The sequence below is a fragment of the Phyllobates terribilis genome, unplaced genomic scaffold, assembly GCF_046119375.1.
Source record: "Phyllobates terribilis strain yellow unplaced genomic scaffold, ASM4611937v1 Scaffold_3__8_contigs__length_932513732, whole genome shotgun sequence".
In the NCBI taxonomy this organism is placed as follows: domain Eukaryota; kingdom Metazoa; phylum Chordata; class Amphibia; order Anura; family Dendrobatidae; genus Phyllobates; species Phyllobates terribilis.
The window spans coordinates 365369312-365382790 of NW_027362763.1; the positions used below are offsets into that span (position 1 = coordinate 365369312).

Consider the following 13479-nt stretch of genomic DNA (forward strand, 5'->3'; position numbering starts at 1 on the left):
CGAATACTGATAGTGGGGCCGTGGGTTTAAGATCAGTCTCTGAAAGGGAGTGATTGCTTCTTACAGGAGTTGTTCCTGTAAAATTAATCTGCAGAGACTACTGTGTGGCAAATTTAGCATAAGAGTATGTGCCCACGATGCGTACCAGCCTGCGGCCCCAACACTGCGGAATAGCCGGCTTCCGCTCTTTATACAAATGAGCGGCATGGTGACGCATAGTGAGCATGGGATTTCTAGAAATCCCATCCACTGTGCTGTGACATTTTGACGCTGCATAGACACGCAGCTTCAAACCCGCAGCGGCCCCGGATCGTGTGCATATACCCTTAGATGGCAACTGTGTTCTGGCTCATATAGGGATGTCTACCTGTGACATTGTTTGGCGATAGCCTACTGACAACTTAACGAGGTTGTCTTACGATATGTATTGTCTGTGTATTGTGATTTGTCAAACTTTTAGTGCATTGGCTTCAGCTATATTTTTGACATGTGGATAGATGATTTATAAGGCTATCTGTCATTCCTACTCCTTCACAAATAAAGTTCATCCTTTGGAGTTTGAAGCCCACTCCATTCAATTTCTACTCCTTGAGCAGAGAGGGGACAATTTTTCAATTGAGCAAATTTGTAATGTTGCCACTTACAGATCCTCAAATACTGTAGCTCTTTCCAAAAGGGTTGTCCGGGCTTGGGCCAAAAGTCTCTATCTGACCACAGACTGCCGAATTGTGACATTGTGGATACGATTAAATGGTCACTGACAGGAAGTTAATAGAATTATAATTGTAAAACTAGAGCTTTACCATTACTTAAAGATTATGGAGGCAAATGAGGTGACCTGGAAGCGGTGATGGTATCAGGACATAGATCCCATTAGACAATTAAATGATTACACCGACTGGTTTATTTTTGTCTGTTGCCAGAGAGCCAGCATCTATATTTTTTGAGTAAGGCATTCACCCTTAGAAAAAAGCCATTTTTTCTTGTTTTCTATTTTTATCCCCTCCTTACAAAAGTCAAAACTTATTTGGTTTTTGAGGGCTCAGGGGTTTTTTAGTAGCAACATTTAACTTGCCATAGAATTTATTGAAAAACTGAAAGCAATTTATTGTTCGATGTAACGCTGACTCGTTCTGTTAAGATTATGTAAATGTTTTTGCTATGTATGTCCCTATCACATGTAAAGCGCCATGGAATAAATGGCGCTATAATAATAAATAATAATAATAATACTATCACTCATATAGTGATAGTTAGTTGTTAGTGGTTGTAACCATGGATATCTAAGCTACTATAAGGCCCTTTACACGGGGTAAGTGACATAGTAAATCAGAAGAACTATACTATATTTCTAAATGGAAGGATTTGCTAATATTATTATAATTATTACACCTATTACTTATTGGAATATGAACTTGGAGATGGGAATACCCCTTTAAAATTCCCAACCTCTCAAAAAGTAGATTGACACAAGGTTTTTCTTAGGAGCCACCAAATATCTCTGTGTGCTACTGAATTCTGGATGTAACTGAATCTGAGTGTCTTGTTGTTATAGGGGATTTTGCACTTTTGGAGTTATAGGTTTGCAGACTTATAAATTACAGCTGTTACATCCCCGGGTCCAGCACTGCCTCTCTGTTCTTTACTGACAAGCTGCAGTGGTGACGTGACATCTACAGCCTCATGCCGTCTACATCGGCATCACCTTAAACATGAACTGCGTTGTAGACGTGACATCACCGCTGCAGCCTATCAACAGAGACTAGAGCAGCGGTGCTGGACCTGGGGAATGGTGAGTAACGGCTGTGATTGTTATTTTATAGGTCTTCAACCTTTTGGACACAAAAAAAACTGAACCACCCCTTTAATTAGATGGTTCTCCTAATAACTCCACACCATTTTGGACAGTGTCATAAGTCATGTCAGGTTTTTTTTTTTTAATTTTTATTAGCCTGTTTGTCATTCCAAATTATTTAGAACTTGAAAACTGGTTGGATAATCTTATTAGGTCTGCACACGATGTTACTATAATACGTATGTAACATCACTTTATGTATTCATTACAGGATGGCATTTTATGCTGAAAGAAAAAGACTGGGAGGATGGGAAGTCTGGAAAACCCAGATTTAGAGGAGTTCCCTCCTCCACCGCCTGAAGGTACAACAAGCTGCAAAGCCTACCATCTTCTATTGCATGGCGGACTACTTGGCTTTTAATTTTGTTACACTTTGAAACATGTTTTGTTTATAACGTATCCTGCAAGACTTCATCATCAGCACTTACACAGATGACCTCGGCTGATATCCGCACCTCCACAGGTCAGGTGCTAGCAGCTAAGTCAGCGGCGGATATAAACAGTGTGATAGAGCGGACCACCACTGCGCCTTCATGCTGACGAGCAGCCGCTCTCCTGTGCTGCAGAACAGGATAATAGTGGTGTTCTGCTCCTCTTCAAATAGATTTTATGCAAGAGTGGTAGAAAAGTGCAGAAAATGATACATTTTTGCACTAGTATGGCTAACACAAAAATGTTTTGTTTTTTTTTTTTTTGTTGTTTTTTTTTATACATATTTAGAACTTTTTATTGTGATTGAGCAGTATTTTATATAAAACTGCAAAAAATAAAAAGATTAAAGTTTGAACCATAATTTCACCAAAATATATAAAAGTGTGCCTGTATGTATAAATCCACCAGCTCTCAGTGGTTAAGTTGTTTCCGCAGGAGACCTAACGTTCTACTAAAACAATTCTTCAAAATATACCTTAATATTTCTTATCCTCAAGTCATTTTAATGGCCTTAAGATTTGAACAGTAGCTGTCGCTTTAATTTTTGTTCTATAAATCACTACCACACGTGACAGTAAGAAACTTTGTAATATATCTTACCAGAGAAATCTGCTTCTTTCTCCTCCTGGACTGATTTATTTTCAAAATTCTCAATTCACAGGTAAAATCTGTATTCAGTGCAGACAGATTGTTACATTACTGAGATAGGGACTTTTACACTGCAGAGTGAGCTGTCTGGCAAAATGTCGGGGCGTGCTACAGCCACTGCTCACAGTGAGTGGGGAGACTAGCCGCGCCAGAGAGCATCACTTTCAGAATGACGACCTTTCTAATGCTAATAACCTGCAGATTAACCCTATATCTGCAGGTAAGTAGTGCTATCTGATGTGATAGGTTCCCTTTAAAACAAACTAGTTAATAAAAATTTCCCATATGCCTGCTTTGCCTCAGCAGCTTTTTTTTTTTTTGGTTAGGATCTGAGAAGGTTTAAAAGTTTGTCAGCAATTATTGACTTTTTTTCAACAAAATTTACAAACTTTTATATTTTTTTAGAGGCCTATTCAGTTTCGAAGTGACTTTAAGGGGACTATATATTGGAAAACTTCCAAAACGTTATACAGCACGCCTCGAAAGTGTTCAAAACTTCTGTTAGGTAATTTGTTAACCCTTCAAGTGCTTCATTGGATTTAAAGCAATGTGGAATTAATGAATAAAAAATTGATGTATTTTTTTCCATTAAAATGTTTTTAACATCCTAGCAGGCCACCATCTATCGATCTATCTATCTTTTTATTTATATAGCGCCAACATATTCTGTAGTGCTTTACAATTCAGACAATTTACAGACATTATCGGTACTGTCCCCTTAGGGAATGTAGATTGTGAGCCCCAATCAGTATGTTTTGGAGTGTGAGAGGAAACTGGAGAACCCGGAGGAAACCCACACAAACAAAGGGGGAATATACAAACTCCTTGCAGATGTTGTCCTTGGTGGGATTTGAACCCAGGACCCGAGTGCTGCAAAGCAACAGTGCTAACCACTGAGCCATTGTGCTGCCCCGTGCTAGCAGACCCAAAGGCCATTAGTTAGCCTAAGATTACCATGGCAACTATTGGGACCACCTCGGGGTGCTGATAGAGTTAAAGAGCTAGCAGTCTCTTTCTGATGCTGTTGTTCCTAGTGTCATAACCAAAAAGAAAAAATATATGCCAGGACAAACAATAAAACAATACAAATAACTACAAAATTAATAATCTTTATTGGGTACAAATTTAAAAAAAACAAATAAATACAGGTAGTTCACTCAATATAGTCCAGGGCTAAAAAGTTGGTGGGTGAGCTAAAGTGGGAATGCCAGAGATAGTAGGGTATAGACCACATAAATATATAATATAAATAGTATAGTTTAACAGTCCACATGAATAAGTATTCAGTCGTATACAAAAATAAGTGTCTATACATAAAAAATACCAAAGAAATATATGACCCACAACAAATATCACAACGTATTAAAAAAGTATAGATGCTCGCCCACCAGAAACCCAACGTGCATTATTCACATGTTACTTCATCAGGGGCAATTCCTCTTCCTATTGACAACGACATTTAAAGGGTAAACGACCATGATTGGTTCCAACCAGGGCTGTGGAGTCTGAGCCCATTTTGGTGGAGTCGGAATAAAATGGACCGACTCCAACTCCTAAAATATATAATAAATTGGTTACAGTAATTCAATACAGTTTGTGGGGAATATTTTTTCATAAGAATTTGGGAAAGTTATGAAATGTCCTATAAATGTCTGTCCTATTCCTGATCTAAGGGTCTAGACTTTTAGCTGAGGGAGTCGGAGTCTGTGACATGGAAATTGAGGAGTCTGGGTCGGAGGTTTGGCTTACCGACTCCACAACCCTTGTTCCAACATAGATTGTGGCTATGCTACAAGCTCCATTTTCACTCATCAGGTGCTATTCTCTTCTTTTTTTTTTTTTGTCATGTCAGTACAAGAGCATATAACAGTCATTAACCACTGCAACCGGGAAAGAGCAATTTTCTGAAACCGGAAAAGCCCTTTCGGCTACGTTCCCACGATGAGCTTTTGTTGAGTTTTTGATGTTGCAGAATTTCTGCACCTGTGTTTTTATTGCGTTTTTGTGTGCGTTTTTTTAACATGCATTTTTGTGTCTTTGACGCTTCGTTTTTTTTTGTCTCTTGTTGGTGTGTCATGCTTTAAATAAAGCTGCTTTGTTTTTGATACTTCCGGTTGATTGGCTTTGACAAAACTTTGACATATGTTTGTGTGGATTACATATGTTTTGGATGCGTTTCCTCCACAGAGAATGCACTAAAAATACAAGTGCATTTTTTTCTTGCTGATCTTCCGCATCTAATGCAAGTTTATGCAGAAATTCCGCACAGAAAATTCAGCATACCTGCAGAAGAAATTGACATGCTGCGGATATGAAACACGCACCACAGGTCAGTTTATGCTGTGCTAAAAAGAAGCGCAGTGGGACTGAGATTTCTATAAATCCCATCCACTTTGCTGAAAACGGAAAGACGCTGCAGTTTTGGATGCATCAAAAATATACAGCGTCAAAAAGCTCATCGGGGGAACATACTGTAGCCTTAAGGACTTTGTCAAGCTAAAGAAAAGAAAATAAGCTGGGATGATGCATTGTAAGGGAAAGGTATACAATATTCTTATATGCTTTCCATATTGTATTTGTAAGATCTCGGCCATAGCTCTTCCTATTGTTTATTTGTAGTGTATGAGTATCTCTTGTGGTCATGTAATGGGGCATGGTAGAGCGGGGCACTTGTACATCCATCACATGGGCAGGACTGTATGCCATCTTTTTATTCCCAGGAAGTGAACAAGGAAAGTTCCTAAAGAATACCCATTAGTGCTGCAGCTGTATTACCCTTTCGATGTGTTCTTCACAAATTCTTTCAACTCTGAAAATCTGTTTTCTATTCCCAGAGGAAGTGTGTACGATGTGATTATTTCCTCTAAAGCTCAGGACTGTCTCCGTACACGTATAGTAGTGTTAGTGGCTATCTGGTGTAACCTAAGGTTAGTGTAAGGGGGAGAAATGGCTGAACAGTATGGACGTGTCCTGCTGTAGAATAGGTCATTACATGGAATAGTTAGGCGCTGCCTGGTGGCTCATTGTTCATAAGAGGGAACTCGCTGGAGCAGGGTGATATGAGGGGGCAGCGTGGTGGAAAGAGCTGAAGACAGAGTGTGAATTGTTCCCATCAAAGCTCCCTTGTCACTGGTGCTTGACACACTCTGAGGCCTTCATGAAAAGGAAAGATTATTTAAAATGGCAGGCCGCACAGCTCATCCACCATAAATGCACATCACAATAGTGGGATTGAGGAGACGGACATGCTTTTTTACCAGACCGTTTTTTAAACATGTGCTTCTACAATTCACGTCTTTGTCTATTATGTATAGACATATCATTATGGCATGAATATTATATGGAGGAATTATAATTAATGGGAACCTGTTATCAGGTTTCCTGCAGCTAAACCATTGCCACCATGTTTTTGGCATTTTATAGAGCATCCAAACAATCAGGCTACCATCGAATATGGCCTTGAACACCACCTTTGCTATATGCAAATGAGCATCGGGTAGTCTGATAGACACAAACCCCCTATCCTTAGCTCCTGCCATGAGCCAACTAACTCAACCCCTCTGCTGTTGTTGTGGATGATTCCCCTAAGTAGCCAATCAATCAAAGCACACATGTGCACTACTACTAAATCAAAGAGAGGGAGCCAGGACCAATGTTCTCAAAATTGTAGGGGTCTCAATCATACATTAAAGGGGTTCTCCGCGCCCACTAGCCAGACTCTGACCGGGAGTATGTATGACACACAGCTCAGAAACCGGCGAATCCTCGCAGCACATAGTGCCTGCGCTGGGGGGGATTCAGAAGTCTGCAGTCACACAGAGTGACTGCAGACTTATCAATTGAGACCACACAACCCCTTTAAGCCTATGGATATGTGATAACTGTTGTTGATAGGAGAACTCTTTTAAAATATTTATTTTTAAGCCTTTCATGTGCAGTGGGTTTGCACTTGCTTTTCTAGCACATTGAGGAGAAACAGGAGACCAGGGACATCTTTCATCTTTTTTTGTGATTTCTCTGGATCCAAGGATTATACGCTCACTCAATATTGAAATTGCAATACCCAGAAGGGAAAATTCATGGAATTATAGAAATCACAGGATTGATAGACATTTTAATGATAAGTAAATCATGAAGAAATGAAAACCAAAATTTTTTCTAAACATCTTGTTTTATTCAGCATCAAGTATCGGCGTCCTTCACAGATATACACACACTTGCACTCCTTAGCATGCTATCAGTGAGGTTATTGAGGCAGTTGTCCGGTCCAAATAGATAAGTCTGCAGTCACTCTGTGTGACTGCAGACTTATGAATCCCCCCAGCACAGGCACTGTGGGGATTCGCCCGTTTCTGAGCAAGGACCAGAGGGTATGTATGAGTTATACATACTCCCAGCCAGTGGGTGTGACCACGCTTCCATATATTTGTGTGTGGAGCGAGACCACATCAATTGGGCAGGCTCTGGCTGGGAGTATGTATTAACACTTACATACCCTCCGGTCTCCACTCAGAAACCAGTGCACAGTGCATGCGCTGGGGTGATTTATAAGTCTGCAGTCAAACAGAGTGACTGCAGACTTATCGATTTGGACCTGACTACCCCTTTAATGATTGTTTTGAAGAATGTTCTGCCACGCTGAATGTACTTTTGTAAGCAAATCATAAAGGTCCGCTGCTGGCAGCTCCTTTTGCAATTTTAGACCAATGACAACTTGGGTGAGCTCAATGGGAGACCAGTCTGGAGACTCAATAAATTGACATGTTTTATAAATGTTTTTCCATTTTTTTCATCATTTGACGTGCTTTCACTTCATCATTAGCTTGTCTATCGATTCTGTTATTTCCACGACTTTTCCTTCTAGGTGTGGAAATTTCAATGTTGAGAGGTGTGTATTATCAATCCTAGACTACAATCTGGTTTAATTTAACCAATTAGCATGCACCTTCTCATGAAATTGCTGCCGCTAAACATCCTGTTTTGTGCTTCAGTCTTAGAAAATACTGATGATGAGGACAACGAGGATGAAGGCGAGAAATTTGATTTTGATAGTGGTGATGATGCTCCAGAAGCTGATCGGCAGCCACTTCAGATGGCCATCGATGATTTAATTGACCTGGACCTTCAGCTTCCCGATCCTCCAGGTGTGTTTCTTTAATTTTTATTATAAAATCTGATATATTTTATGTATTTCCATTTGGAAGCACTTTATTTCCTGTTTTAGAGCATTGCTTAGTATGGATTCTGTCTCTTGTAGCCTTGTACTGATGGGCAGCTCTACAGCCTCTCCAAATGAGTTGTTGACGCATAACATGTCTTCAAGGCATATGTAAGGAATTTTTGATATAGTTTTATTCATATGACTGTCTATTTCAATAAATTAGATCAGCTATTAGAAGATGATTGTGATCCCATTCTGCAAGATTCGCCAGCTCCAACTGATCTGAACAGCGCACCGAAAAAAGTGAACCCTTATTCTGTTATTGATATTACACCCTTTCAAGAGGGAGAGTCTACTACCCAAGATTCTCCGTCTGTGGAAGATGGCTCTAATCCCCGGGTGCCAAGTGGTTATTCTGTTCCTGTGCCTTGTGGATATGCTGTCCCTTCCAACCTGCCCTTGCTTTTTCCAGCGTACTCCACTCCAGTTATAATCCGTAACCTATCTGTTGATGAACAAGGTAAGCTACACTACCAGGCTGTGAACATGTTAACAAATGTTATTTTATACCTGACTTCTTGTACTTTTTGTTACTCTAAATGGATATACATTCTACTTATATTTAACTTTAAGCTAAACCGTAAAAAATGAACTGGAGTACAAATTGGTATGCATTGATGTAGTGGTTCTGTCCTTGTACATAGTGGCACTTTTTTCCTTTTTCACTGGCCCCTTAATTTTGGTCACAGTTTGTAGTAAGAATCACTAATCATCAATGACCAAGTAGTAGCTTGGTAATGACCAAGTAATAGTACCAAATCGTGTGGAAATGATTGTGCAAGGAGGAAAGATAATCCAGCTTCTGATCCAAGTAACATTAAAAAAATTTCCTTTATGAAAATCTATGGCACACCATAGATTATAGTGTGTAGGGGGAAAACATCATGTAATAACTAACGCGTTTCGTACGTGCACCTCGTTCTTAAACTTGGTTTGAAACAAAACCAGCATAAGTGGGACCCTAAATATTCAGAGGATCAGTTAATTAAGCAACATTTGTGGGGATAAGTAATATGATTAGTTGAATAAACACAAAACATTTGGACATGCAAGGCATTCGACAGACGTGACCACACTCACTTTTCTAGCGATCTCTATTACTGAACGGTCACCTAACCAGTAAGATGCTGTGCTCTGATTTCAGGAGGTCATGAGGAGGTATCCAACCCCCACCTGCAGCTTGTGACTGACGGCAATCATGCAAGGTATGTAACACACAGTACACGTACAGTATGTTACCAACGGGAGCTGGGGAGCAAAAAAGCCCACTCGGGTCTTATCCGATAACAACAGGTAGATTAGTGGGGTGTACTTGCTCACCTGATGGGGTTGTGTAGCCCACAACAATTTCAAAGCTTTAGTAGAAAAACTGCTGCAGAACCAAGAGAGTTCTGTGAAGGAAAATGAAGTGTTTTTTTCTGCACTGCTGGTGGTTGAGTCCCACAGGAAGAATTCAGGACGCACAAAGGTTGAAGTAATGTGGTTTTATTATCAACGCGTTTTGAAATGATCAAACTTCTTCCTCCGAATACAACCACAGAGGTTGTATGACCATCAGGCAGTCACAGCTCTATGTATATGGAGCGGCAGCTGTAACTGTGTACCCGACACTGACAGTGGCTCAGTATTAGGGCCGGCTGTCAGTCAGTGCTGGGGGCGCAGTTACAACCGCCGTTCTATATACACAAAGCAGTGACTGAACCAGCATCGGCGCCACCCCCATGAAGAAAACCTGACCTCTGCCAGGAGGAATAAAGTTAATTTCCTCCCGGCAGCGTCGGTCTAAGTGCTGGCGCAGGGCAGGTTAATAATACGATTAACCTGCCGATTAACCCCACACCTGCAGGTTAATAGCGTTGATTCAGCTGACAGGTTCCCTTTAATGATATAAGCTTTCCTCTTTTTATGCAGTATGTTAGAATATGAGGCATCTACAGTATTTTGTCGTATCATGTTTGTGAACACTGTGGTCAGTAATATGTAGTATTGCTTCTTCGTTACAGTGAAGACTTCCAAGCCTTGAAAGAAGAGGATGTGCTGGCAAAGTGGGTGTCCGATCCTGCAAATACCGAATGGATGGAGAGTAAATACCACAATTTATGTTATCTAAACACATTTGAACATTTCTATATCCTTCTCAACTTGCCTCACAGAAATGCCTTCTCTTCTCCCCTTCCTATTTTTGATGCTTCTGTTTGTTTGAGAAGATTGTTTGTATTTAGTAAGCCAATGCCAAATCTAAAAGGGGCTTGTCAGCTCTCCTGATGTCCAATTTTATGAATAACTAGCTGTACCCGGCCACACGTTGCTATGGCTCAGTCTGGTTAAATGGAAAAGAAAGAAAAGAGAAAGCGCACTTTTCTAAACTATTTAATTTCACAATGCTTGTGGGTATACAATATTTTTTGTTGTTCCTTTGTCTGTGTGGATATAGAGATTGTCTGGTTTGCCGACTCTAGAACACGCTACATATAATTATCCATGTGAGAAGCAATCCGTGTCTAGATTTAAACCGCTCAGTTCTAAAGATTGGCCCTGAGCCTTGTTGATGGTGATTACAAACGCCAATTGAATTGGGAATTGCAATCTCTTAAATTGAAATGGCATATCCTTTGGAATCGTAGAAATGCGAGAAATGAGGACATCTTCACCTTTTGAAAGGTCCTGTCAAGATTGTTGCTTCAACTACGAAGTTGCTCATGAATTGTTGCCTTTACCTTGTGACCCCTGCAGGCCTTTACTCTGCACAGGTCACTAAAGAGGTCGGTACTTGCTGTCAGGTGTCACAATGGAGCCGGTCATGTCAGAGATTGCTAGTTATGCAATTCCCTAGTACAGAGGGAATGTGACAGGAGGGGGGGCGCAGAGATGAAGGCAGACGGCAGAGGAAGAGGGGGTGATCCACCTGACATGTCCGGCCAGATCACAGCGTCGCTCCCGCTGGTGGCGTAGTGGGATTGGCACTCGCTCGCTATCCGCCCACTACTGCGAGGCTCGGGCCCAGCTCAGCGCCCAGAGTGGAGGCCGCAGCCTGCGCCTCTCCATGCAGCCTCCCTCTCTCCTTCCCTTCCTCCCCTGCTTGTTGCGCAGTTGGAAATAAGACTCACCTGCTGGAGAAGAAGACGTTGCAGCAACAGCGGTGCCGGAGAGCAGAGGTGGTGGTGATGAGCAGCAGCATCTTTCGGCCTCGAACAGACAGTCTCGCCATTCCCCTTTCCCCCAGCCCCCACGGGGGACACGAAAGGAGCAGAGCACAGGCAGCGGCTGGAGTGAATGAAGGAGAGGGAGAAGGGTTTATGACTGAAATGTCACTAAGGGGGAGAATGCCGCGCGGGCAGGGAAAAATCAGCCTGGGACTGAGCTCATAACACCCCCCTCTCGCTGTTGCTTTTATGTCCACCAGCTGGTATATAAAAGCATAGTAGGTATATAAAAAACATGTATTCGAGTGCAACGTTGTGTCAAAATTTCAAAGCAATCTGTAAAGAACTTTCAGAGATTTAAGATTTTGAACAAACGAACATTTACATTTTTATTTATATAGATATATAAGATTGTATTCCATGTAAAATGATTTTTTTTTTTTAGTATTTTGCCTTTTTCCTTTCTTCTGTTATTCCACATGACAATAAATTAATAAGTTGATGACATGCTGTGACTGCTCCCCTTGTCAAGGAGGCAAGTTCTCAAGCACCAAGTCAGCACTTTTGGGCTAGTATCAAACTGTCAGCACATACCATATCATATAGATCTCATGTCCACTGTTTTTTTTTTTACGCTGCAGATTTTGAAATCTGCAGCATTTCCATTTTTCTTGTGGCAAATATGCGTTTTATTTGCAGATATTCCTCATACATAGACTTGAAGAGTGCATTTCCACAGCATAAACACAATAAAAAAGCAGTTTTATTTAAACTTGACATACCAAAAAGAGAAAACACAACTGAAAAATTGCAAGTAATCTCATGTACATTGGTACAGAAATTCTGCAAACTCGCCAAATACTCATAGTTGGATATTGCATTTAAATTAAAATTCCTGAATTAATTAATTGGAAAGAGACCGGGTATTGTTCATCAAATTCTCTTAAACTCCTTAAAGGGGAATCTGTTAACAGAGTCATGAAACCTGAATTACAGGCAGAATGAATTGCAGTTTGGCTGCGTCATTGTAGCCGTGTATGTTTTAGGTCGGCTGCAGACGAGTGTATAAGAAATTGTTCAAGTTTCATCCAGAAAACTTGGATTTTTTTTTCTAATTTTCATTTGTGTGTTAATTTTTTAAGTCTGTGAGATGTCCATGTGACATCCGTAAGCGATCTGTTTTTATAGGACTACATTAATAAATTAACATGATCATAAAAATCCAATGCCACTCGGATGTTCTATGTGGGATCCTTTTTTTTTTTTTTAATGTACCCATAGACTTGAATGGGTGAGTCTCAAGTGAGACCCAGAAGAAGGTAATGCAAGCTGCAAATTTTTTTTTCACGGACAATCTGACCCAGAAGAAAAATTGTTCATCTGGAGAACATTATTGAATAACATGGGCCAGTGTGCTGTCCATTTACTATCAGATTATAAATCGGACCGCACACGTTCAGTTTATACACTCGTCTGCATGAGCCCTTATTCTGACATGCTGCAGTCTTTCAGAGAAGCATAGTACTTTGAAAAGCTAGCCGGGGACTATGGCCCCAATTCATCAAAGTGTTTTCGCCATATTTCTGTCAGATCGCACTTTGAAAAGTCTCAAAACATTTATGAAACTCGTAGTTGCATAAAAATCTTGTGAGTTTTGGCCAGATTCGCCAAAGTGGACAATTCTTCACAACTTGTGCCATGTAATGTACTCCAGTTCTTGACTAAAGTAATATTTCTGATGGGGCGCACGGAGGCGACCGCCAGTGATAAGATGCTTCTAAAGCGCCAGTCTTAATGATTGGGCCCCATGTGTCTGGCCTGACTAGTCCAAGGCAGGCTTCCGGCTTATGCCTGCCAAATCTTTGACTGGCAATTATCTCCATAGGCACACATGACAGGGTCCATTGACGTTCAAAAACTGCTGTAAAAATCTGCTAAAAAATCAGCTGGTAAATCATATTTATTTGTAGGGATTTAATTTTTTCGCCATTTACATTGAATTGGGTGAAATCCTTTTCAGACTGCTGATTTAATTCTTTGCAGCTTGCATATAAAATTTATATTTAGTATGACTTACGGTAGGTTGGTAAAATCCAATTACTTTGGCTGCTTTTTTCAATGCAACAGTGTTTGGGCTGAAATATACATGTCTTATGCCGTGTATGAACTCTGGCTTATCT

General features: G+C 40.6%; 1 protein-coding gene and 1 long non-coding RNA gene across 10 annotated transcripts in view; one reads left to right on the forward strand and one right to left on the reverse strand.

The window, feature by feature from the left end:
* Window positions 1–13479, forward strand: part of ARHGEF10 (Rho guanine nucleotide exchange factor 10) — a 198051-nt gene that overhangs the window by 49189 nt on the left and 135383 nt on the right. For all 7 annotated transcript variants that reach the window (XM_073675379.1, XM_073675380.1, XM_073675383.1 and 4 more), the window contains exons 2-6: window positions 2067–2157; window positions 7927–8079; window positions 8320–8616; window positions 9301–9361; window positions 10160–10239. In XM_073675379.1, coding sequence (XP_073531480.1) covers window positions 2103–2157; window positions 7927–8079; window positions 8320–8616; window positions 9301–9361; window positions 10160–10239 — 646 coding nt within the window. In that variant the 5' untranslated portion in view covers window positions 2067–2102. The remainder of the gene's footprint in view (window positions 1–2066; window positions 2158–7926; window positions 8080–8319; window positions 8617–9300; window positions 9362–10159; window positions 10240–13479) is intronic.
* LOC141259424 (uncharacterized) overlaps window positions 11269–13479 on the reverse strand; it is a 136632-nt gene continuing 134421 nt past the window's right edge. For all 3 annotated transcript variants that reach the window (XR_012318416.1, XR_012318413.1, XR_012318417.1), the window contains exon 4: window positions 11269–11420. This is a non-coding gene — a long non-coding RNA (uncharacterized lncRNA). The remainder of the gene's footprint in view (window positions 11421–13479) is intronic.